General features: G+C 46.3%; 1 protein-coding gene across 2 annotated transcripts in view; it reads right to left on the bottom strand.

The window, feature by feature from the left end:
• The window catches only part of LOC144124466 (sorting nexin-4-like), a 48,387-nt gene that overhangs the window by 16,947 nt on the left and 4,118 nt on the right, over positions 1–27,322 (bottom strand). The window contains exons 3-4 of one of the 2 annotated variants that reach the window (XM_077657146.1): positions 15,025–15,248; positions 2,374–2,452 (exon numbers count right to left, since the gene is read on the bottom strand). In XM_077657146.1, the coding sequence (XP_077513272.1) occupies positions 2,374–2,452; positions 15,025–15,248 (303 nt within the window). Of the gene's footprint in view, positions 1–2,373; positions 2,465–15,024; positions 15,249–27,322 lie in introns of both variants that reach the window. The other variant, XM_077657145.1, reaches the window with a different exon arrangement.

Here is a 27,322-nt window from a genome sequence, read left to right on the forward strand (position 1 = left end):
AAAAAGATTTAGAGGAATTGGCACATGGGTATAGGAGTTACTCAATGAAGAAATTTCAAAATACAAGCAAACAAAATGCTGCCCTCAACTCGATTTTCGCGCAGCTTCCCATATCGCTCTCCCAATGACGACACTTGTGGGGACCAATCAAAACAGCCTATCTCAGCATGTCGTGGAAGTTTGCACACCATGTCAGCCTGTAACTTGTTCTTGCCAAGGCTGGCAGCGTCGTTTCCATGGGTACAACAACCATGTGGATGCCCAGCGATGCAGAGGGGAGCATTGATCAATGGCCTTCCCTGACTTATTCAAATTGGAGCGCGAGATATTGTGACGGAGTGATGACCTGTGCAAGATACTTTTTAGCATAGCACGTACTGCAACCGCCACCGCTTACCGTGTCCTGCCACTGCGCGCTGCTGATGGAATGTGGCACCATCTGTCGCCGCTGCCCAGTGATCCTTCACAAGCTGATGATGTGCACTGGTAAATGTGAAACGAATGGCTTTTTTCTTTGTGTCCTTCCTTGGGACCGAAATGAACGCTTGTAGAATGCAACGGCTCGATCAGATTGATTCCGCCAAGCCGTTCTCAGATGCAGAGAGAGTACTGTTAAGTGCTGTGTGCTGGGCCATATGTGTGCACAAAGATGTGCAAAGTCCTTCGATGCAAAACAATAGCCAGAGCTTTTGGTGGTAGTTTCTTGTTTTGTTTTGCAGTGCTCCTACGTAAGGCAAATGTGCTGTGTTTGTTGTCCAATTATCAAGCTCCTACCCGATGATGTCATATCCACTACTAAAAACCACCACTGTGAGGTGACACCATCAGTGGCATGAATTTATTTTCGCAAGCTAATTAAAATATTGTCACGTTGGCGTTGGCGTAGAGTCAGCAACGGCGTTAAGTGACCGAGAGTCAGTAGCGGGTAGCCGCTACTGACTCTCGGTCACTTAACGCCGTTGGTTTGTCAGGCCATTGCCGAAAGGTTTGTCAGCCCATCGCCGTGTGTGTCATTGTATACCACTCCTAAAAAAATGTGTGGTCTTGAAAATGCACAAAAACCGCTTAACACGAGAGATAATTGAAGCGGAATTGGTTTCCTTGTTGGAAGATGATTGTGTGAGTAGCCCTTCAGTAGCTCTGTTGCCAAAGGAGCTCTTATATCTGTCTGATATGCGTTGCTAGCTGTGGTTTGATAGTAATTGTATGATAAGTCAGTATATAAAAACCACCCTTCTTTTACGAAATAAATCTTTGTTGGAAGTTAGCGCTTGTGGTGTCGTCTTTCTGTGTCCCTGTCTTTTTTGCGCTATGAATTCTACCCTTGATTACAAGGTTTAACGTCCCAAAGCAACTCGGGCTATGAGGGACGCCGAAGTGGAAAGCTCTGGATAATTTTGACCACCTGGGATTCTGTAACGAGCACTGACATTGCACAGTACATGGGCGTTTAGCACTTTGCCTCCATTGGAATGTGATCGTTGTGGCCCAGATCAAACCCGTATCTTTCAGGCCAGCAGTCGAGCCCCATAACTACTCAGCCACCGTGGCAGCCCATTTGGGCAAAATCTGATGCTGCCTGCGCTGCAAAGGGTTTGCCCGACTGCTTTACCTAGTAGCGTGCCCAACTATACGGCCTAAAGTGATTGTTTTGTACCTGGAAAACTGTACAAGCTAGAACTTTCAGTATTGCTATTGAATAGGCAGATATTTTTTATGTTACATATTTTTTTTTCAATATTTCCTTTTTGGATACGAGCATATCTTTGCAAGCATTGTGTAAATTTTTAGATTATAAGCTTAATTTTGGAAATAAAATTTGATAATGAAAGATAAAACACTTTAACGAAGCTCACATTAATAAAAATTGCTTATTGGCCTCATTTCGCATTAAAATTTAAACATCTCTTCTTGGATTTAAAAAAAATTTATAACAAAAACCCACAAAATAGCAAGAAAATCTGAATTAAGGTCTTACTGTAAAAGACAAGGACAAGCGCAGTGCATCCACAGGAATCTTCAGGATGACACCCAGACACTTGATCATGCATTAGACCTTTCTTATATTGCACAACCAACAAAGGCAGCAGTGCAATCAGTGATAGCCATACAAAGCCACTCAGCTAAGTCGGGAGGGTGCCACAATACCAGCAAATGAAAAACCTCAAGGCTTTTTCCCACCCTCTCGAGAGATGAACATGTTACCGGATGCATGTAGCATAATGCCACTAGTTCCTCCACGGAAGATTGCACCCACACCCCTCAGACATGCTACCAGCAATCCATGCCACTCTCAAACAGCAGTATGCTGCTAAGAGCCCTGGCAGTTATTCCACCGACAACCACTGGCCAGCTCCTTGTGGCCTCACCCACCATCTCGGATCGCTGCGACTCCCTGGCTGCATAGAGGCTCTTCTTGCGCTCCAGCTCGTACTGCAGCAGCTCCTGGTGCCTGCATACGGCCCTGGGATGAGGGAGGGAGAGCCAGCCACACAAGCATAAAGGTGTGTGCGAAAATGAATTTTTTTCTTTTCTAAGTACAAACAACACACCAATCAAGGAATGAGCAGCACTGCGCTGTTTGCCTCAGAAAGTGTGCTTTTTGCAGCTTGCGTTCCTTTTGGCTGCACCACTGTTGAATGCACTTCTCTCCACGTCAAATTTCCTGCCCGCCGCATGCTTCCCATGTTAGAGAGCAAACTCTGAGACTTTCAATTTAAAGCCCGTCATGCAGCTATTAAGATGCTTGCCCACTGCACTATCAGCCACGACAGCAAAAGCCTAAAAAAACTGGAGCTGGGGATACTGGCGCCGATATGGACAGTGGGAGTTTGTGGAGGAGGAAAAAAGCTGATGATCATGATTTTCAGCCTTGCACGCCATCCATGCGCGGTGCCTGGAAGCTGCTCTGCATGTGCATTCCAAAGGCTATTCCAGCATGGGTTGTGGAAAGGTTCGGTGCAGCCCTTACTAATATCTTACTTTGTTTGTTTTTTAAATATTTCCTTCAGGAAAACAGGTTGCGACCCGTACACGAGTGCAATGCTTGCACACATTTAAACGGTATCTTGTTCCTGACTAGCTGGGTTCAAGAACGCTTTTCCCAGCAGGAGAAAGCTGCCAGTCCAACAGGCCTGTCCTGTTTTCCACAGGGTCTGGCAAATGCTGTGCACATTTGAGGGCACCAAGACACAGCTTGTCTTTTCTGATCACATGCCACGTTCTCTATGAAAATACTAAATACTAGAAAAACTCAACACAATTCGCCTAGTTAGCACTTTGGCAGAAAGAAATGATTTAATGTTAAATGCTGAAAAAACTAGGGCTACTATGCTCCATCCTACCACCGACTGTACCTTATGATTGTGCAGAGTTGTAGTGAGATAGAGGTGCGAAATTCGAAGTCACTCGGTGTTACCCGCTGAATTTTGCCCTCGCATGTTCACATAAATGACCTCACCATGTCGTGCAGCATCACTGTTCCACATTTCCAAGGACCGTAAATGATATGTTTTATAATTCTCTATTTTCATCAATGATGGCCTGCACTGCATTTGTTTCGGGAACCACAATAAAAGACAATATCGGAAAGCTTCAGAAAACGTCCCATCCGCATGGTTTGCAAAGCGCCCTATGTGTATGAGCATGGGCTTTCTAGGTATTAGAGTTTAGACAAAATGCTGGCCTAAATCTGGAAAAACACGCTTCCATCCAAAGTCAATGCTCAGAAAAATGGGTAGTGGACGAATGATGCACTGGTAGTGGAAAACAAGGCTTGGGATTTAGACTTGAAACACTTTCATATGATTTCACGAAGGATGACAATGCAGATGCCGAGTCTTATTTCACTGTAGGGGCTTGTATGACAAGATTTGCATACAAATAAAATGCCGCTGTGGTTTTCTTGTTCTTTTGGACTGTTTTCTGGATTACTTTGTTGTTGTTTCCACTCACTATGTTTCAATTATGTTTAAATGTAGTTCTGCGATGTTGTCGAAGGTCTGCTCCTGGCGCTTGCACCTCCCCAGTACCTCGGGGAGCTGTCGTCTGCCAGCAAGCATCCCATTCTGTGACTTTGGCACTTCCCCAGTACCTCGAGGAACTGCCCTCAGCCACCGACCATATTCCATTTTGGCGCGTTGACGAAGGTCCTCTCTCGTCACCTGCATCGTCCGACCACGCTTCACACGTTGGGGTGCCTGCGCTATCTCGCAGCAAAGAAGGCCTGCCCGATGTGTGCACTCTACAACCCAAAGGTGCGACGCGGGACGGGACCTATTTGACACCTTCTCCGCTCTTCCGTGCGAAGGAAGACGTCAGCTGCCTCGACGAGTATCCACGGCTCCCCTCGGGCGGGCCAACCTGGCCAGCATTTGCAAATGTAAGGTTAAACTTACTGAATGCACTTCCACATGTTACAGTGCCTGATTACTACGTTTTATTTATGAATGCACACATTGGACTTCCTCGTGCATGTTTTGCTGTCGTTTGCCACCTTCTTTCAGTACATTTTCTTTACCACTGCAGCATGCGCTGCACATTGATTTCAGTAAACCTTTCACACAACGTCTGGGGCATGATGCAAGTCGGGCCTTTTCTAGCCTTTTTGCCCATGCTCCAACACCATTTTGATGTTGAATAAAACTACTTTATATAGTGCTGAGAGAACAGAAGCACATGCTTCTGAAGCCATAGTTTCACCACATGGGCATTCATGCTAGCTGACATATTTTTCGATACAAGGCGCTACATTGATACATACACAAAGAGACAGGACAACAAGCACAGGTGCCTGCTTCCAACTGTTTATTACGCCATAGGAGCACATGTACTTATAACATCCAGCCATGCCCACATTCATGACTTTGAACTCGGCAGTTACTGAAACTTATCCACTGCCTTATCGTACTTAAGAAGATCGAACTCAGCCTTATACAAGTTCGTCGATGCATCACTTACGCACTCGCTTGCCTTTTAACGCAACAGCATTAAAGGCCCCATTATCCAGAAAATCCGGCATCAGCACTGTCAGGTTGCAAGTGAAAAATCACGAGCATGACTCTGGCAGGTGCTGTAACCTAGAAGGCAAGTGGGCCACATAGGTCACATGAGCTTGCGATGTCATCACAGCCTGCCCGCCTGACAATGAGCAAACTGCCCCCGTGGCAGTTAAATTAACGACTGGTCACTCGGGAAGAGCAACCGGGGCTACATAAGGTCCACTGCTGGGAGCGCCTCCCATCGCAAGGTATACTAGCGCATTGCTTAACCGCTGCACCACTGCGCCAGGAGCCATAGGAGGATTCTCAGGGATCTATGAATGTAAAGTAGAGAATGACCTTGTGCATATACGGGAATTAACCCATTACACTATTGTGTCATACCCTTACAGCAAAACTTAAGTGTTCTCTCCAATTTTTTCTTTATATAGTATGCCTCTAACACAATCCGCTCCTTTTGAACCTTGCTTCAGCCTAGGATCCTCACACAGTCAAATTGTGTCTGACACTTACATGTGTTAACTTGCATGACCAAATTGGCATGTTTATGATCATTATTTTCTACCTTTTGCCATTCTACCTAAGATGGTCGTTAATATGCATCACCCGGTTTGCCCATTAACTTTCCACAGGTCTGACGGAATAGAACTGGTGGAGCTAAGTTAATAAATAAAGTTAATAAATAAACGCAAGGTAGCCGACATAAAAAAGTTAAAAATGGATAGAATCGAGCATGCTCTAAAGAACGGAGGTAGCCAAAAGGCAGTGAAGAGGAACCCAGGAATAGGTAAAAACCAGACGTGTGCGCTAAGATTTGTGTTTGCGTTGGGTTTCATGGCACATAGGCAGCTAAGGCCATCATGCGCCAAATGCAAGGTATAGAAAATGGTCTTGTGCCGGATTGTATATGACAGAAATGAAGCGGTGGTGTAAAGGACCTAAACAGAATTTTTCGAAATGGCCAATGGTAAAAGCTTTAAAATAGGTCAGGTAACCTCAGCGGCCATCCTTTGCATAGGAACGATGTCGAGGCCCCCAACCAATGAAATACACACCTCAGCATTCTTCTCAGGAATGAGAAAGTGGCTGAGGTGTATCACATAAAAGTGAGGCATTTACAGTTCATTAAGACAACCAACCTCACGTAAAAAGTTAAAAACATAAGAAATGTCAACAATTGCATTATTGTTCAAGAGTAGTGCTGGGTGAAATGGAATGCATTGATCATAAAATTGACTAAAATACTTTTTCCTTAGTTTTTCTAGGTTTGAACACGCGAATAAGATATGGTTTAGTGTGAGCTCGCCTCCGCATCTTTCACAAACAGGTTTGTCTTCTTTTGTAAGTAAGTAGTTGTGTGTCAGGTGTGTGTGTCCTATGCGAAGATGACATAAGATTACTTCAGTGAAACGTTCCTGGTGTCTGCATGACTTCCATTCCCCCAAGGTGGGCTTTATGAAGTGTAGTTTGTTGTTGAGTTCATTATCCCACTCTTTCTGCCATTTGTTCTTTAACGTGTTATGTATCAACTTCATGCAGTTCATGACATGCATCTTCAAAGCGTAGTAATAAAGGTCTGATTGATTGTGGTTTATTGTTGAACAGTCTTCTAGATGTGCACTTGGTAACTATGGGGTAACAAAGGTGTTTTGGTTAGGATCTTATTTTTAGTACATACGAGCAGGTAAGCATTGCTCTTCTGTTTGCAAGAGATTGTTCATTTGTTTCTACATATAGACTGTTTATTGGGGATGTTCTGTATGCACCAGTTGATAAACGGAGACCCAGGTTTTGTATAGGATCCAGTTTTTTGAGGTATGATGGTCTTGCAGACCCATACACAATGCATCCATAGTCCAAAGTGGACCGTACTACGGAGCGGTAGATCTGTAAAAGGCATAACCTATCGGACCCCCAATGTTTCCGTGAGAGTATCTTCAGTATATTTAGCGATCGGGAAGTTTTCTTTTTGAGGGTGTTTATGTGAGGTAGGAATGTGAGCTTTCTGTCAAAAGTTATGCCTAGGAATTTATGCTCTTTTTCTACTTGTAGAACAGCTTCATTCAAGTGCAGGGTGGGATCAATCTGCACGCCTCTTTTCAGTGAGAAAAGGACGGCAACTGTTTTTTGTGCCCAAGTCGCTAGTTTGTTCAGTGTAAGCTGTGTCTGTCTTTCGTATGTTGATAAACTGGATGATGTGCATGAAATTTGAAGGTCGTCAACATATACGGAATACATGATGGACTTTGGAATTATTCGCGATATTGAGTTCATTTTTACAATAAAGAGCGTGGTACATAGAATACAGCCCTGCGGTACGCCATTCTCATGGATGAATTTTTTCGAAAGCGTGCAACCTAGACGTACACGAAAGGAACGGTCAGAGAGGAAGTATTTTAGACAGTTTAGCATCCTGCCACGGGTACCTAGATCCGCGAGGTCACGAAGAATCCCAAACCTCCAGGTGGTATCGTAAGCTTTTTCCAAGTAAAAAAATATTGCCAGACAATGCTGTTTGTGTATGAATGCTTCACGGACTGTGTTTTCAAGATGGACGAGATGATCGTTTGTACAGCGTGCTTGTTTAAATCCACATCATGAATATCAAGAAGTTTTCGCGATTCTAGGATGAACCTTAACCTAATGTTTAGCACACTTTCAAAGCTTTTAGCAAGACAACTCGTAAGTGCTATTGGCCTGTAACTACCAGCCGAAGTTGACAGTTTTCCAGATTTCAGGAATGGCACAACCACGGCGTTTTTCCACGCCTCTGGCATTTTTCCAGACTGCCATATTTTATTGAAGAATTTCAGAAGAGCTTCTACAGCATCTTCGGAGAGGTGTGCAAGCATTTCATAATGGATTTCATCTGGGCATGGTGCCGTCTATTTGTCGGTAATTAATTTATTGTAATGTTCATTTGCACTGCCACTGGTCGGCAGTCATTGTTTTTCAGTTGTGTTCTTGTATTTTAAAAATGAGTGTGTGTAGTGTGAGGAGCTCGAAACTGTGGCAAAGTGTTCTCCTAGTTTGTCGGCCTGTTCGCTAATGCTTGTTTGTCTATCCGGAGATGTTAGGAAAGGAATTGTGAAGGGAGAAAAGCCGCCATTAAGTTTGCGGACTTGGTCCCACATTTGTTTTGATGCAACTGAACTATTTATTGACGATACGCAGTTTTTCCACAAAGTTTTTTCAGCATTGCGACGGATATGTCGTGCTTTTGCTCTCGCCTTTTTAAAATCTATGAACCTGTCGTGTGTGGGGTATCTTCGGAAAGTTCCCCAGGCTTTGTTTTGATTCTTTTTTGCTTCTCTGCAATCTTCGTTATACCAAACCTTGTTGTTTCGACGTACTAGTCCTGACGACTGCGGAATAAGCTAGACGTGCAGCCTCAATTATACATGTTGTAAAAATTTCATTTTTTTCCTCAAGGCTAATATCACCTGAAAATATTTTTTCGAGACAGGCCTTTTCTTGAAATAGTGGCCAGTCCGCTAAGTGCAGTTTCCAACGGCGTGGTTTAGTTGGAATGATTGGTGGTGGTGATGAAAAGTTAATTATAACTGGAAAGTGATCACTTCCGCATGTGTTGTCAAGAACATTCCCCTTAAAATCTGTAAAAACGGATGGAGAGCTAAAAGATAAGTCTATGCAACTCATCTTTCCTGAGTATGGAGTGCAGTATGTGGGTTTGCCTGTATTGAGCAAGGAGACGTTGTTGCATAGAGTAAAATCTTCTAAAACCCAGCCGCTAGTGTTCGTCTGTTCACTCCCCCAAAATGGGGAGTGCGCATTAAAATCTCCAACTACCAGATATGGCTCTGGTAACTGATTAAAAAGTGCTTCTAGGTCATGGAGTGTTACTGTGAGGTGTGGTTGAAGATACACTGTGCATATGGTAATTGTTTTAAAGCTAATAACAGTGACTGCAACGGCTTCATAATTCGTCTGGAGCTTGATTTCATGCGTTGCAACACCGCTCTGAACTACAACAGCAATGCCTCCAGAGAGCCTATTCGCCTGCTCACGGTCATGGCGAAAGACTTTATACTTTTTACAAATATTTTTGTGTAAAGGTCCCAAATTGGTCTCCTCAAGGCACAGTGCCACAGGAGACAGAGAATGTAAGAGATCTGTTGCATCACCATAGCTATTTAAAATTCCATGGCAGTTCCAGTGGATAAGAAACGCCACTATAAATTCTTAAAAGGATGTATTCTGATCCTCAGGTCCCTCCTTTTTGAGGGCCTGTTATCATGATTTTTTCCTTTTTTTCGGTAAAGGGAGCCCTGCCGCCGTTGTGGCCGAGGCGAGCTCTCAGTTGTATCCATCGCCTCAGTGGAGGCGCTGGAGTTCCGCGGGGAATCCACCGGTAGGGGGGTAGTGGACTTCTCCCAAACGGGGGAAGCCTTGCGGGCTGCCGACTTGGTGGCCGGCGGGCCCGTTTGCGGGGGTGGCATAGCAGCTCTCGCTGCATCTGCCAGGGGCGCGGACGGCCCTGCTTCAACCTCACTTAGTGTGAGCTGGGCAGGTGCCAAAAGCAGCTGTGATGCGCCGCGCCCCTGCACCACATCGGCGAAGTTTGTGTGAGGAGTGATGGAGAAAGTGCCATGTGACATCGCATAACGCCTTCTTGCCTCTTTAAATGTGATATTATCTTTTGTCTTTCTTGTAATTATTTCCTTTTCTTTCTTCCAGGCAGGACAAGACCTTGAATAAGCAGCGTGGTCGCCTTTGCAGTTTGCACAGCATGGCGCAGCATCGCAGTCGTCTGATTGGTGGTCATTTGAGGCACATTTAGTACAGGTGTTACGGCTGCGGCAGCTTTGTGAGCCGTGACCGAACTTCTGGCATTTGAAACAGCGTCTAGGGTTGGGTATATAAGGGCGAACGGAGATTTTTGCATAGCCTACCTCGATTAGCTCGGGTAGGGTGCAAGAGGCAAATGTCAGGACCAGGTGTTTTGTTGGAATTTCTTTGTTGTCTTTGCGGATTGTAATTCTATGGATGTTGGTTACATTTTGCGGAGAACGTCCTTCAAGCATCTCTTCCTCTGTTAGGTGCAGAAAGTCATTGTCTGAGATGACACCACGTACTGTGTTCAATGATCTGTGTGGTGTGACAGAGACAGGAATATTGCCAAAAGTTTCAATGTTTGCAAGCTTTGATATTTGAGTAATGTCGAGAAGTTCGAACAGGAGGTCACCACTAGCCAACTTTGTGACTTTGTACTGAGGGCCCAAGGAATCTGTAAGAAGTCTTGAAACAAGGAACGGGGATATTTGTCTGGCTGGCTTTTCTGTTTCTTTACTGTGGACGATGTGGTACTTAGGAAAAGTTGTCTTCTTTTTGTTTAAAAACTGGGATGTGACATCGGTTCGCCCCTTTTCAGAGGGCGATCATTAGTAAGCAGGGAGGAAGCCATAAAAAACTTTGTTCTTCGGCCATGGTGCCTGCCAGCCACCCACCATGGAGCCAACAAGGGGACGGGACAGGAACTTTAAAACAAGCCCTGCCCACGCCAGCTATACACCACTGCTATAACCAAATATGACGCAACTCAGGGTGGTTGGCCACACAAGGTTAACCCTCGCCGCCTATGAAAAGTGAAAAAACCGAGAAGGGAGGAGGAGACAGGAAAGTTCTAAGAAAGATGATAGGAAACTGAAAGACAGAGAGAGGGGAGGACAGGAAAAGGCGACTGCCGATTTCTGCTGGTCGGGTCAGGCCGGAGGTGCCGTCTACAGGAAGCTGGGGCCAAAGTGGTGTGTTGCCTCCGCCGAGGGGCCTTAAAGGTCCTAACGCTCGGCATCGGCTCAACCACCAGGATCCCCTTTTCCGCGGACACGGCGATGCCACGCACGGCGAAGCGCGGGTGCTCGGGTCCGTGGTGATGCACGGTTCACCATCATCCCCTTGCAGGGATGTCCCTGCGGATGCTCGGGAACCCGTGGTGTCGCCACTCACCAACGCCTGCAAGCTGCAGACGGCCCCCTGCGGGGACGTATGCGCTAAGAAACAAAGAGGTTAATGTCATTAGCAATATGGATAAGACAGCTAAAGTAGCTGAAGAGGTCTACACATATCTATACAGCAGCCAAAGTAATCAAACCGTTCATGAGATCGAGGCAGTAATCCACAGCAATGGGACATCCCGCCAGTAACGAAAGAAGTAAAGAAAGCCTCAAGAGCAATGCAAAGGAGAAAAGCAGCTGGTGAGAATCAGATAACAGCAAGCAGATCTGTTGAAGGACAGAGGGGAGATTGTGCTAGAAAAACTAGCCACCCTGTATGCGCCTTATGACTTCCAGCATGCCGGATGCTTAGAAGAACGCTAACATTATCTTAATTCATAAAAAAAGGAGACGTCAAGGACTGGGAAAATAACAGACCGATCAGCTTACTGTCTGCTGCCTACAAGGTACTAAGGTAATCAAAAATAGAAGCAGGATGACTTAGACTTCAATCAACCAAATGATCAGGCAGGATACTCGATAATAGACCCTATTCACACTATCAATCAAGTGACAGAGAAATGCACAGAACATAACCAGTCCCTATACATAGCCTTCATTGAATACGAGAAAGCATTAATGTAGGCATTGCAGAATCAGGGTGTGGAAGAGCCTTATGTCAAAATACTGGAAGATATATATAGCAACTGCACAGCTACCATAGTCCTCCATAAACTCAGTAATAAAATTCGAGTAAGGAAGGGCGACACGATCTCGCCAATGCTATTCACCGTCTGCTTACAATAGGTGTTCTGAGACCTAGATCGGGAACAGTTGGGAGTAAGAGTTAATGGAGAATACCTTAGTATTAGGCCTTGCTTAAGTCACTCAGGGGATGAACTGCAAAGCATGATCGAGTTAGACAGGCAGAGCAAAACGGAGGGCCAAAAAATTTAACATGCAGAAAACCAAAGTAATGTTCAACAGTTGCAAGAGAACAGCACTTCACAATTGGTAGCGAGATGCTGGAAGTGTTAAAGAAATATGTGTACTTAGGGCAGGTAGTGACAGCTGACCCGTATCATGAGAGGGATATAACTAGACGGATAAGAATGGGGTGGGGCGCATATGGCAGGTTCTCTCAGATTATGAATGACAGTTTACTAATATCCCTCAAGAGAAAAGTATACAACAGCTGAATCTTCCCAGTACTCACCTATGGTTCAGAAACGTGGAGGCTAACAAAAAGGGTAAAACTTCAGTTAATGACAACGCAGCGAGTTATGGAAAGAAAAATGATAGGTGTAACGTTAAGAGACCGGAATCAGGCAGAGTGGGTGAGGGAAAAAATGCGTGTAAATGACATCCTAGTCGAAATAAAGAGGAAGAAATGGGCTTGGCCAAGATAACCGCCAGTCGTTAAGGGTGACGGAGTGGCTTGCATGAGAAGGCAAGCGTAGCAGATGGCGTCAGAAAGTGAGGTGGGCAGAGGAGATTAAGTTTGCAGTGATAGGGTTGCCACAGCTGGCAAAGGACAGGGTTAATTGGAGAGACATGGGAGAGGCCTTTGCCCTGCAGAGGGTGTAGTCAGGCTGATGATGATGATGATAACACAACTCAGCGGATGTACACTGTCTCGTGCATTGTCTTGCAGCCGGGCGCTTCTGTGCTACTTATATGGGGTAATGTTTAGACAGCTTGTTGGCGCTGAAAAAACCAACAGTACCGTGTGTCTGCTTGTTACTTTCTTGAAGTTGTGTGACACCTTGTGCAGATATGGTCATAGGTCGGCGGACTCACTCGGGCACACTTCAGGTAAAAATCTGAGTCATGAGTGAGTCCGTACTCACATTCAGATCATGATCAGAGCAGTAATGAGCCCAGACTTATGTTCAGATTGTGATCTGAGTAGTGAGTGAGTCTGACTCATGTTTCATTAATTTCATCCTTAAAGGCCCGAAGGCATTACATAAGGAGGGACTTACAAATGGGTTTGTGTAAATGCACTCATGATGAAAACATAGGCACAATGAACTTAACACTGGAACTGTAAACACTGTAATCATGATCTGAGTAGTGAGTGAGTCTGGACTGACGTTCAGATTATGATCTGAATCGTGAATGAGCCTGTTAAAACGGATGCTTGGGCGAGTTGGTATGACATTTTCCTGAAGCACAGCACGAACTTGGACAAGGACAGAAAGAAGGACAGCACCCGTCTGTGCCTTCCTTCTGTCCTTGTCCAAGTTCACGCTGTTCTTCAGGAGAATGAGCCTGGACTCACGTGATCTGAATTGTGAGTTTGAACTATAGTGAACTAGAATACTTTCTAGTGGCGCGACCGGTGGCGCGATCGTTGGATATTAGCTGTGGCTTGTTGTATCGCAGTTGCTCTAGTTCTTCCTTTGGTGTTTTTTAGTTGGCTGTTTGCAAACGCAGTGGCCTCAGATCTTTATGTCCCGTGAGCGGCAGCTACAGGGTAGCTGCAGTTAAGAGCTCATCGCGCCATCATGTTTTGAACCAATTTTTTTGACATTTTAGGTACATAACTAGGGCCACTGGCAGTAAAAGCAATTCAGCTGTAAGATGTGTAAGCTCATAGGAGTCCCGAATCAAGGTAAGCCTGGGTGAATATAAGCTTAAATGTGCGAATGAGCCAGAATGAGTGAGCGCAGATGAGTCGTGAGTCGATATGAGTGGGTGAGTCCAAATGAGTCCCGAGTCGAAAAGAGTGAACCCAGATGAATCCTGAGTCAAAATGATCAAGTTAGTCCAGGTGAGTCCAAGCCGGGTCGAAGTGAGTGAGTCCAGATGAGTCCCGAGTCAAAATGAGCGAGTCCAGATGAGTCTTAAGTTGAAACGAGTGAGCCCAGATGAGTCGAGTCAAAATGAGAGTCCAAATGAGCCGCGAGTTTGAGTGAGCCCAGGCCTCTTTGAGTGTGAGTTTGAATGAGCCCATAGGTTGACCAAACTTCTATGGTGAGCCTGAGTGGGAACTTGCGATTTTGCCGAGGTATGGATAGTGCACAAACTTCTGGTTTGACCATGGTGCCCCCTTCTTCAGACCTTTTGGTGTGATAAGTTTTGGCAACTGCTAAGCACAAAGTCGTGAATGTGGGCATGGCTAGATGTTATAAATACATGTGCTCCTATGGCGTAATAAACAGTTGGAAGTTGGCACCTGTGCTTGTCGTCCTGTCTCTTTGTGTGTGTGTCTATGTAAAGCCTTGTATCACAACGTAACATGCAAAGTGAACTTGACCAGCAACATACCTTACTGTAGCTCACATAGCTGTCAGCCAAACTTTGCAGACACAAGAATTAATTATTAGCAATAGCATTGGTTTTCCCGATAGATAATGTAAACATTCGCTGAAGACAAAAGGCACCTGTGTGAGCCAATCGTACTTGTAAGTGGTGTCTTGAGACATTAAGTAGTTCTTTCTTATTTCACTTGTTTAGTCTATTTCACTCTCAATGCGCCAATTCTTAGGCCAGAAAACTGTTCACAAGTACACCATTGCTTCTTCATATTTCCTTAGTTCTGTGCGTAAAGATTAATTGCAAAGCAGCACGTCTTGAGTATGTGTTGTGCTCTTATGCTTCACAGCTTCTTGGCAATGAAGGCAAGGCTACAGGGGCAGAGCATCCATAACAGTGTCATTCTGCCAATTAGTGCGGCTGCCTCCCTGCGGCACCCACACTCTGCCGCTGGAGCAGCTAGCGCCGTTTATGGAGGCTTCTCGTCTAGCAAACTCACTGTAACAGAGAAAACTGTTTTCTTCGACTTCCGACGTTAAAATTTGGCACCTGTGTTAGAAATATGCTTTAAGTAACAAATATTGACAGCATATTATGTTTAAAGAGAAATCTAATAACTACAAGTGTGGACTACATTCTGTGTGTTTCGGCTTTGTAGTTACCACTCAACTGCCAGAAGAAGTTGTCGCAGAGTATAGCTGTTATAAAGTGTGCAGCGTAATTTCATTCTGCAGGCATGTATCATGGTGCCCAGCCACTCTGCAGTGCTAGGAGTCAAGGCTTTGAATAATACCCCAAGGAAGACGTACAGCAGCGCGTTGGCGTATCCCAGGTATTCCTTGAGGCGGTCGGCAGCCTCCTCCTGCTCCTCAAGAAAGGGTAGGGGCGCCTGGGCCAGCCGGTCCATGAACTGGCCGGCCGCCTGCAGGTGGTCCCCGCGGCCGCCCGGCCCCTCCCGGTGGCTCAGCTCGCTTAGCACCTGGCCGTACTGCTGGTGCACCACGTGGAAGTCCAGTGTTGCATCCATCAGACGCTGCGCACACCGTCGGGTCTCTCTGTACTGAAACACCTCTACAAATGCCTAGAGACTAGCCCAGCTTGCAACTCCACTTGAGGACTACTCTAACAAAATTTCACTGTCATATCTCCAGAAAAGTGTTTTCTAATGTGTATTTTTCTTCCGATTCCTGTAAAAAGTCTGCAGAGTTAATAAAATGTGGCAGAAGGCTGGTTCAACATTAGAGAGCTTTAGCATACCAGAGATGTACACCACTTTTACGTAAGCCATGCGAAGTGGTCCTATCTGGCCACGCCCATGCCACTATGCATGCGCAGGTCCCGTACGTAAAACCGGCATACATCTCTGCTAATGCGTCTCCAGTATGCTAAATCTCTTTATTCACTGCATTGCTGCTAGCGCGCTACAGGTAAAAACATTCTTAGAATTTTCTTTCATAAAGCACCAATTTTAGTTTGGAATTTTTGTGATGCAGTGTCCATTGACATATCTAGACAGGGAAGAAAACTGTATACAGAAGGTTTAAAATTCCCAAATTTGAAAAACGAAGAATGTCTTGACTGCAGTACAGCTCTAGAAATGCAACAAAACGAACGGGGTCAAAACAGTTATGAATAAATCTGCTTCACACGATGAGCATCCAGTCATGGATAAAAGCGCCCACTGTATAAGCTTCCATGGTTCAGGCAACAATTTCTTTAGAATACCGTGTTTACTCATGTAATCTGTGCCCGCGAATAATTTGCGCACCCTAAACTTTTTAAACAGATTTTTTTAAACAAAACTTTAAAAGGCCTCGAAAGATCAGCATGGCCGCACCACCATATGCAAGTGGCGTGGGCACGAATTGTGCACAGTCTACCTGGCTCGCTCGTGCTGACGGTCGCTTTCCCGGATGAACAGTTGCACGCGTGCCCAAATCCAAAGCTATCGAACCGTTTGCTGTTCGGTTTGCAGCTGGTCAGCGGGCCGCACGCGAGGGTGCCGTTTGATCGCCCGTTATCTCCTTTGCATTCCACTGCTGGCTTTGTGATTATATCGTTGCTTGCTCATTGCTTTGAGCTGCGCATGCACAGTCATGCCAACATGCGAGGAAGTACATAACGTGAGGTGAAACGGGACAGGATATGTGTCTTAGATATGGCATAAATATTTTTTGTTGCCAGCGAGGGGTGCGAGATGGGGGGGGGGTCTACGTATAGGCAGCAATATACAGTTGTGAGGTGCACAACAAATCTTCGGAGAGTTTGTGAACGCGGTGAGTCGACAGTGGTGCGTCGGACAGCGGAGCGCTGCGCGTGCATGCCCAGCATTGCACGTGCGAATGGTGTGTGCAAGGTGACGGCGACAGAGAGCGTGGTGAGCACGAGGAATGGAGAGCTGATGTGTTAGAGAACTGAGGTGTGAAGGGAGACAGCGCAGCAGAGATCGTGTCATTCAAGCATGGATGTGGCAGCCGTCAGACGTCGGGTCCGTGCTGTCATGACCTCCCTTTGATCACCGACGTAAGCCTCCTGCGTCCCTTTCAAGCTTGGAGGTGGCAGCCGATGGATTGAGGGTCCGAACTGCTTAAAGGCACCCTTGGATAGCCTGTTTTAAGCCTCTGGCGTTTCGGACTGCCGTCGATGGGATCTGGTTATGATTCTTCTGCTGCTGCCAAGTTCTTCGGGCCCTTGACGGGAGACCGCTGGCGTCTCCCCGTGTTCACCGCTCGTACCACCACCTGGCTCCCTTGCGCCGCTTTCTTCGACCCAACATCAGCGACGCATCGCACTACATCCACCCGCGTTCCATCCTGTCTGCAAGGCATCCCCACTTCACCTGGGACGCTCAGTACCTGGTGAACTTTTTTCCTTTATTTCTGTAGTGTAGTACGCGTGTTGAGTGTGTGTTTTTCGTGTTTTTATTTCGTATTGGCTCTTTTCCTTTAGATTGTAAATACGGCTCCGTTTTGTTTGATCTCTTTGTTCTCGTGTACTCTTGTTCGAATCTGCACGCGATAGCATTCCCCATCGGAAAGTCGGGGACGCGCTACCAATTTGCAACAATTGGCGTCCACGAGAGGACAAAGACGTGGTTTTTATTTTTCCTTTTTCGTGGGCCCGTAAAAAGAAAAGATGGCGACACTAAAAGATTTGGTCGAGTTGGGTGAACGCATGGGGTTGAAAGACACCGAGCTGCGCACTTGGGTGGCTGCCGAGCAAGAGAGGGAAAGCGCAGCACGTGCAGCCGAATGCAAGCACACCAAGGCGCAAGCAGAGGCCGAGGAGCGGAAAGCATAAGCCGAACGCGAGCGTGCAAAGTTGTCAGCAGAAGCCGAACGCGTGCATGCAAAGTTGTCAGCAGAAGCCGAACGCGTGCATGCAAAGTTGCTAGCAGAAGCTGAAGAGCGTAGATTGCAGCTCCAATTAAGGCTCGCAGAAGCTGGAGGAGGTAGGTGAACCCGCATCGGGGCCCTCAGAAGCGCTTAGCCCACACAAATTGATCCCGCCTTTCGACGATCGCAGGGATGATTTGGATGAATACCTCAAACATTTTGAGCATATCGCAGAAGAGCACAGCTGGCCCAAGAAAAAATGGGCTACAGCACTGAGTGGGTCTTTGACTGGGGAGGGTCTCCAAGTGTTTGGTCGATTGTCTCCCACAGATTCAATAGATTATGATAAGGCAAAACTAGCACTGCTCCAACATTTTCGGTTTACAGCAGAAGGTTATCGCGAAAGGTTTCGTGAAAGTAAGCCACTTGATAAAGAAACAGGCAAGCAATAAACACCACGCTTGCTTAGTCTTTGTGATCGATGGGTCGAGATGTCGGGAATGGCCACAACGTACAATGATTTACGTGACTTGGTGGTGGCCGAACAGTTCATGAGGAACTGTCATAGTCGTCTGGCGATTTTTTTTCTAGAAAGAGAGTGCAAGACGCTGGACAAAATGGCTGAGGCGGCAGACAACTTTCTGGAGGCTGAGCGGCAAAGAAACTTGTCTTCGTTCAAAGAATCGTTCGAGGTGGACATTCCATGAGAGAAGGATGTGCCATCGAGTAGACAGTCAGGAAGGTGCCTCATTTGTAATCGACCTGGACATAAGGCTGCCGACTGTCGCTCTAAGCTAAAACAGCTTTATAGTGTTTACTGTCGAAAAACAGGGCATGATGAAAGTTCCTGCTCAAGGAAGCACGAAAACCAAAAGCAATCGTCCTGTTGTGTTCAGCCAGAGAGTGTTGCGCCTGAAACTGCGTCCACAACAGCAGGTAGGCTTGAACCAGCTGAGGATAAGGTGGTGGTTGGACTGGTCCGGAAAAAGCCTGCATACGCCCAACACATGCCTGTACTAGAGGGCGAGCTCTGAGGCCTACCCGTACGTGTTTTACGGTACACGGGGAGCAATACAGTGGTGGTGCGGAGAGCCCTAGTTCGTGACTCAGCTCTCACCGGCTCGAGACCTATGGTGTTCCTTGTTGATGGCAGTAGTCTGGAAGTTCCCGAGGCAGAAGTCTATATCGCTTTCCCTTATTTCACTGGCATAGCCCTGGTAAAGTGCATGGAGACACCATTGTTCGATGTCATAATTGCAAATATACCAGAGGCCAGTGAGCCGTCAAATCCAGATATTATTGGAAGAAATCAGAGGGCGTTGCTAAATTATGTCCTGACATAGTCAATGACGCGGTCACCAGTGAAAATGATGAGGGCGAGGGCCCAAAAGTGGTGTTGGCAGGAAAGGAAGTTTCCGGACGAAGGAGGGAAAAAGCTGCTTTAAGCGTCTGTCCCATGAGGTTCACCAAGGAAGTGTTAGAAGCAGAGCAAAGAGACGATGAGTCATTGAAGGCGTGCTGGGTGAAAGTAGGGAAGGTGTTCCATGGCAAATACGGCACTTTGCACTCGTAACCTGCTGAAAAGGTAACTGCAGCGTAAAAAATTACGAGCACAAAAAAGGGGAGAAACACATACGACACACATACGACCCCTTTTTTGTGCTCGTAATTTTTTACGCTGCAGTTATGTGGAAGCAAAGTAACCAACTTGCCCAAAAGCTCGTTTTACTGCTGAAAAGGGTTTGCTGTACCGCTTCTATCATCTCGCCTCTGGCAGAGAGGTTCGACAGGTAGCACTTCCCAAGTCTTGCCGATCACAGGTGTTAAGGCCTGCCCACGACAGCCCGTTGGCGAGCATCAGGGCATTAAAGGGACTATGCAACGAATAAAAGGTCGCTTGTAAATGTTTTCAATGCTTAGAAATGATGCTAAGAAGCATTCACACCAAGTATGAGTCTTCGGAACTGAGCCGGCAATTTATTATGAATTTTTAAAAACCGTGTTTTTTAAAATTCGCGGGCCGATTGGTGTGCTCGTAGTGACCGATTTTTAAACTAGAATCGTGAAAAAAGACGTCACTCTACCTATGACGTCACCAGGCTGTCATTCGCTAGAGCCACGGTAGCCACGACGTCACGGGCACACTTCCGGTAGTCGTGAAAATCGTCTGCTCGTGCCGCCGCGCGACCCTCTCAAGTAAGCGTGAGCCAGGGCATTGCCTTCGCGCATATGGTTTTCAATTTTCCTCTGCCGCCTCCTTCCGTCGGGAGTTCCGGAGCCACTCGCAGTGCTCGCCGAGTCGAGTCGCTACTGTCGTTCAGCCAGTACGGCGTGAACGCATAGGGCTCGATGCCCATCGCGGCCGTAAGAGCGAGCAGTCGTGCCTCGAGGTCCGGGTCCATTACTGCTAACTACAACAGACGACAAGCAAAGAAACCCGACGCGCGCCACAATCACGCCGCTGACTGCTGCTGAGGAGCTAGGAGCGACAACCGGAAGTTGCAAAAGGAACGTCAGCGGATGACATATTTATGGGCGGGGCCCAGTCCCAGAGCTATTTTCTTTATTTTTGTCTGGTGCCCCACGTGTGCGAGTTCAGGAGGGAGAGGAGGAGTGTAATTTTTAATCGTCTATATCTTCGCTGTTATTGATGCTAGCTTAAAAATTCTTGCGTTGGGGTGACGAGTGATGAAATGCCTATCTCTCGTCTACTTTACGTAATCTCAATTAATTTATTGCATAGTCCCTTTAAGAAGACTACAGATCAAGTTCTGGAAGAATTCTACTGGCCGGGAGTGCAGGAGGAGATTAAGCGGTATGTCAGGTCGTGCGACACCTGTCAAAGGACGTGCCCGAAAGGCAAAGTAGGGAAAGCTCTGTTGGGACGCATGCCTCTTATCGAAACTCCATTTGATCAGGTCGCTGTCTATATTGTCGGTCCGCTATCGCCCACATCGGTGAAAAGGAATAGATATACTCTTGCTCTTGTCGATTTTGCCACGTGGTATCCCGAAGCCGTGGCTCTGCCAAAGACAGACTCGGCAACCGTGGCAGAAGGTTTGGTGGAGATGTTTTCACGAATTGGTGTTCCGAGAGAGATCCTTTGTGACCAGGTCTTCTGTTTCACATCCGAAATGATGAGAGAGCTCAATGATATCTTGGTGGTGAAACATTTCAGCACAACCCCTTACCATCCAATGTGCAATGAGATGGTGGAGAAATTTAACAGCACACTCAAGCAGATGCTGCGGAAGCTCAGTCAGGAGCAGCCCAAAACATGGGATCATTATATCGCTCCGCTTCTGTTCGCATACAGAGAGGTGCCGCAGGCGAGTCTGGGGTTTTCTCCGCTTGAGTTGATATTTGAACGACATGTGCGAGGACTGCTCACCATCCTCAGATAGCTCTGGACAAGGGAAGAGCTCAGAGAAGACATGAAGACGACATATGGTTACGTTCTCGATCTAAGAGAATGTCTTGAGCAAACTGTGAGCGCGGCACATCAAAATTTGGTGCGTGCTCAACAGTCTCACAAGAAATGTTATGACAGGAAGAGCAAGAAGCGGCATTTAAGTGCTGGAGATCGTGCCCTCATTCTTTAGCCCAGCAGCCACAATAAACTGCTAATGCAATGGAAAGGTCCATTCGTGGTTTCTGGCAAAAAGAGTGACGTGGATTATTGGATTGACTTGGGCCATACGAAGAAGCTCTTCCACATCAATATGCTTAAGCGATACAAAGAGCGTGTGTCCGAAGAGACTGTGCAAGCGTCATCTTTCGTTGTAATCGAAAAAGTTGACAGGATCAGAAAACGTAGGTGCTGATTGCATGAGTGGTTTATATATTGCCGGAGGCTGATACCCAATGTACAGTGCTACTATCCGGTGTTTGCAATTGTTATCTGTGCAAATGTAGCCTGGTAGTGTATGTAGGTTGTTGTTCTCCTTTCGTTTTGCGGTTATGTGTTGTTCAGTGTGTACATATTCATGTTCATGGTACAGACATGTTAAAAGCTTGTCTGGTATTTTGTACTGTTTTTATTTTGCATTTTGTCACATGTATAAGGTTTGACATATTCTCTCTGTGTGCGTCACTATGTGCCTCCATGTATCACTGTGTAAAGTGCCTTTGGTGACTTCAATGGCGTCTAACTTGCCTGTTTACCACATGAACATAAGTGTTTGTGCACCAATGACACTTTTTTCTATCTGAAAAACTTTTCGAAGGGGGGGCATAAGTGAGGTGCACAACAAATCTTCGGAGGGTTTGTGAACGCGGTGCGTCGGACAGCGGAGCGCTGTGCGTGCCTGCCCAGCGTTGCACTTGTTCACGTGCGAATGGTGTGTGTAAAGGCGATGGCGACAGAGAGCATGGCGAGCACGAGGAGTGGAAAGCTGACGTGTCAGAGAACCGAGGTGTGAAGGGAGACAGCGCAGCGGAGATCATGTCATTCAAGCGTGGAGGTGGCAGCCGTCAGACGTTGGGTCTGTGCTGCCGTGACCTCCCTTAGATCACCAACGTAAGCCTCCTGTGTCCCTTCCAAGATTGGAGGCGGCAGCCAATGGATTGAGGGTCCATACTGCTTAAAGGTACCCTTGGATAGCCTGCTTTAAGCCTCTGGCGTTTCGGACGGGATCTGGTTACGGTTCTCCTGCTGCTGCCAAGCTCTTCGGGCTCTTGACGGAGACCACCGGCGTCTCACCATGTTCTTCTCCGCTCATACCACCACCTGGCTCCCTTGCTCCACTTTCTTCCATGCAGCGCCAGCGACGCATTGCACTACATCCACCCGCGTTCCTTCCTGTCTGCAAGGTTCCTTCCTGTCTGCAAGGCATTCCCGCTTCACCTGGGATGCTCAGTACATGGTGAACTTTCCTTTATTTCTGTAGTGTTGTGTGTTGAGTGTTTTTCATTTTTGTTTCCTATTCACCTGGGACACTCGGTACCTGGTGAATTTCCTTTATTTCTGTAGTGTTGTTTGCGTGCTGAGTGTGTGTTTTTCGTTTTTGTTTTGTATCCTCTCTTTGTTTCGTTTGATCTTTGTTCGAATCTGCATGGGATAGCGTTCCCCTTCGGAAAGTTGGGGACGCGCTACCAATTCGCGACAACAGTATATATTGTGCATTATGACCATTGTAGCGTTTATGTGCTAAATTTTTCAGTAATTTGCGCACCTCCTTTTTGAAGCCTTAATGAAAAGGGAAAAGAGCGCAAATTATGCGAGTAAATATGGCTCGCGGCTTAGCATATTGTGCGAAAGCATATTTTTTTGCAGGTGGATGCCACCTACCAGGTACCTTAAAGCGCTGTTGAGGTGTCCATTGACCCAGGGAGCCTGTTATATGTGTCTCAAACTTTTTCACCATCAAAGCCAATTTACCCATTGTAAGCCGTTGGCCTATGCTCCAGTACTGCATTTCTGCAGCAACGTTGTCAACGCAACTGCGTATTGCTCCAGCGCGTTTCTGCCGCAACATAGTCCACGGCAATCCATGCAGCGCACATCTCTGTCACTACCACCAGACAGCTCAAAGCGTTAATATTAGTTTGATAGTAGTATTAGTTATGAAGAAGGTGACGGCAATGCACAGCACGAGTGTGCGTTGTAGTTTAACACGAGGCGTGTTTGGCTGCATTGATAGCCTAGAGCTCTCACGCAGTGGCCAATGATGCTCACCTGTTCGCACCGTAGCGGGTTCCAATCCCAGTCAGATATTTGTTTGATTTATTTTTATTTCTTTATTCCACTTGACACAAACCCACAAACGTTGCAGGCATACAAACATGGCAAGATCTTGCTCGGGGTTTACCCATCGGAATAGTGCTTAAAAAACGAAGCATGAAAGTGGATGCAACACATAAAAATAATTTTTTTTTGCAATTTTCCGGGATCTCAAAGACGCCCCCCCCACTGAGAAGATGGACGAGGACAAAGGAACAACCAATCCAACACAATAAAGCCGAACTTGCAGCGGCCAATTTGTATAAAGGCTCCAACGATGCCAATGGCAGAGATTGAAATAGTGGTGCCTCCATTTTGCTAGTCTCTGGAAATTGTACCCTGCTTCAGCCGCTGCGTGCTGTGGCACGGAAAAATGTGCAGCAAAAGGTAGTTTCATATCTAGACTGCCTCTGCAGCACCATTTCTGTTTGTGAAATTCACGATAACACATGGAGACAATGCAGCTTGCACATTAATATGGAATGAAGGACCTCCAAGCATTTATACCCACAGCTTCAGCTGCACTGCACCAAACGTGCAGTCTGAAACTGAACACTGCTGCAGGAAGGGATGCATGCAACACAATGACAGGTTGCCAGCCAGTAAGGCAGAGAAAAACTGACAGCCGATTGCGATAGGTGGCAATGCGAAATTTGAGTGCAGCTCTTCATGGCTGCAAGGTGGCAGGTGACGCTGCCAGCCAGCCTCTGGCCCCTTCCAGGTGGCGTTTCACTCTGCTACTTGGGCAATCTGTTACGCCGACTACGCCAATGATTACGCTGACAACTCCGACGCCTAAGACATGGAAAGCCAGGAACAGGCACCCAAAAGCTGCATTCTATAACACCACAGGTAACATTGTTGGCTCTCCTCTGAGAGGCAGTATTAACATGAGCAGAAGAAGACAACGCGGTTGCTCACTGCTAACATGCCCTGAAACACAGGTGGCATTCCTATGGAGAGCAGTGCAGCTGCATTCTGGAGCTGTCACTTGCATACGGTACACTGCCAGATGAGTACACCACCAGGCTGCAGCCGGGATTTCTGCTGAGAGTGACTCATTGCGTTTTACAATTACTCTTAGTGCCGAAGGAGATAGACAAACTTGAGCAACAAGGCATCATTTGTTGAGTTCACAACCCGATGTCATGGTGTGCAGGAATAGTCATCACTTCCAAGGCTACCGTCTCTGTGTTGACCTTACTAAGCTCAACCAGTTCGTCCTCCGAGAGTGTCATGTACTTCGAAAGGTGGATCAGGTATTAGGACTCCTCGGAGATGCAAGGATGTTTTCAAAACTGGACACATCAGGATTACACAAAGTGAAGTTTGCTGGGTCCTGTCAGGAGCTGACTAAGTTCATAACTTTTTTTCGGCCTATACTGCTTCTGTCGCTTCCCTATGGTCTCACGTCAGCACCAGAATATTTCCAGAAACAGATGGCTCACATTCTGGAAGGGCAAGAAGGATGTGCCAGCATGACAGATGACATCCATGTCTTTGGAAGCACTTGCAAGAAAACGATGTGCGATTGAAAGAAGTCCTGTCCCAATTGTCAAATGCTGTCATCACCTTGAACAAAGAAAAATGTGTGTTTGGGGTACCAGAGGAAAACTTTCTTGGTGTCAGGGTGTCTGCTGACAGAATGAAGACAGGCTCAGGCAACATAAGTGAGGCCCAAGCAATGGAATCACTAAGGACGTGGCGGGAGAGCATAGATTACTGGGAATGGTCCATCATGTTGTCTGTCTTGTACCGCATATGTATGAAGTCACCAAACCCCTTCAATCAGTTCTGGCCAATAACGTCTGGATCGCGAGACCCGAACAGGTAGCAGCCTTCGAGCGGCTGAAGAACCTACTTACTTCAGGGTGCTGTTTAGTGAAGTAGTCTCCGTTGTGCCCTACTCCAGTCTATGCAGTGCGAGCTCTTTCAGTCTGGGTGCCCTTCGCCTTCAAGGTGAGCCTTCAGGAGAGAGACGTGCTGTCGCTTTTGCATCCAGGGCCATGACGCCAACAGAGATGCATCATCATCATCAGCCTGACTATGCCCATTGCAGGGCAAAGGCCTCTCCCATGTCTCTCCAACTAACCCGGTAATTTGCCAGCTGTGCCCACTGTATCCCCGCAAACTTCTTGATCTCATCCGCCAACTTAACCTTCTGCCCCCCCCCCCCTCCCTCCTACGCTTGCCTTCTCTTGGAATCCACTCCGTCACCCTTGAGGACCAGTGGTTATCCTGTCTTTGCATTACGTGCCCTGCTCAAGCCTATTTCTATTTCTTCCTCTTGATTTCGACTAGGCCATTAAACCGCGTTCATTCTCTCACTTACTCTGCCCGCTTCTGGTCTCTTAACATTACGCCTATCATTTTTCTTTCCATAGCTCGCTGTGTTGTCTCTGACTTAAGCTGAACCGTTTTCGTTAGCCTCCATGTTTCTGCCCCATAGGTAAGTATCGGCAAGATATAGCCTTACATTAATTTTTAAAAATTAGTGGCAGGCTTCCCTTAAACATCTGGTACGAATAACTCAAATGACCAAACAATATTTTAGAGTTAGTTTTGGGTAGTGAAGTTGTAGCCACATTATTGACCATTAGCAACAGCAGAGCCCGTAAAGCGGGATATATTTAATAAAACATGTAGAATATGTCACTTATACGTTAGCACCTTACCTTACCTGCATTTTCAACATGTGCTTGTTGATGGGAATTCTCCCCCAGAGTATGCAGATGGTTAAGAGTAACTGCTGTATTCAAAAAAGGTAATAGAAAAGACATGTCCAACCACCATCCTATATCAGTTTTACCCGTGCTTTCCAAAGGCCTGGAGAGAATACTTCTAAAACGCCTGTCCTTATACCAAGCGTTTCAACCTGATAAGTTAAGCCCAGTATGGTTTTCGCAGAACAAGTCGACAGAGCTCCCACTCCTGGCTTGAAAGAAATTCGTTAAAGAAAATTTTAAAAGTGGAAATGCGGTACTAAGGTTCTTTTTCTGTATGTTTTGAAAGCACCTAACCTCATAAGTCATAAAATTCTCTTTCAAAAACTTCATTATTACGGCATTAGAGATAAAGCACACAAATTAATTACATCCTATTTGCAATACCATTCTCAGTTTGCAGCGACTGAAGGAAAGCATTCAACAGTAAAACTGGTGAAAACAGGTGTCCAACATGGAAGTATTTTGGAACCTTTTCAATTTATACTTTGTCTATGAGATTTGCCGCACTGATAGACCGGCCTGTTACATAATCTATGCCTTGAGAGGATGGAAGCATGTAAGAGAAATACAGTGCCCAACCACAGGAGCAACAGTGACATTAAGTCAAGAGTTCGACGGAAATCCGTCTTAAGAAAGTGAGTCTGCAGCATTTAAGAGAATAGAAATATCCTTTTAAGCCTTAAGATAAAAAAAAAATGGTTTGTTGACATTGTGCTTGTTCGGTGTGTAAAAGATGGATGTGCACTAAATGTCTGCTGGAGTCTCCGCTACGCCACTAAGAGAAGGCGTTGTCCTTCAGTGCGTTTTATTTGGTTGATGGCAATAATGATGACCAGTGTCCTTTGATGGCAGAAAAGTTGTTTCCATATGAAGGCGTGGCAGCGAAGACTGCTGATGCATTGAATTCAAGCATAGCAACAGCGGTGACGCTCTGTTTTCAAACTGAGAAATCAAATTTTCTTTGTCTTGTTTGCAGTGCTGGGCTGTAGTTACCATTTCTGCGAGAGAGAGCGAGAGAGAGAAAGACGAACGGAAAGGCAGGGAGGTTAAATAAGCAGTGCCCGGTATGCTGCCCTACACGCCTGGTATGCTACCCTACACGTGGGATAGGGAACAGAGGGAGAGATAGAAAGGGGAGAGAACAAAGGGAGATGATCAATTTTTCATATGTCCGTTGGCCGTTACTTGCAGGGTACATAGGCACACACTGATAGTTCACAACCTTGCACTCAGTCCTGTGTCTTTTAAGAACTTGAAAAGTGCCTTCAAAGCTGTCCTCTGCGATGAAGGCTTACTTCAAGGACCCAGAATCTTGGCTTCAGTA

Source organism: Amblyomma americanum, chromosome 3 (assembly GCF_052857255.1).
Source record: "Amblyomma americanum isolate KBUSLIRL-KWMA chromosome 3, ASM5285725v1, whole genome shotgun sequence".
NCBI classification, from domain to species: Eukaryota; Metazoa; Arthropoda; class Arachnida; order Ixodida; family Ixodidae; genus Amblyomma; species Amblyomma americanum.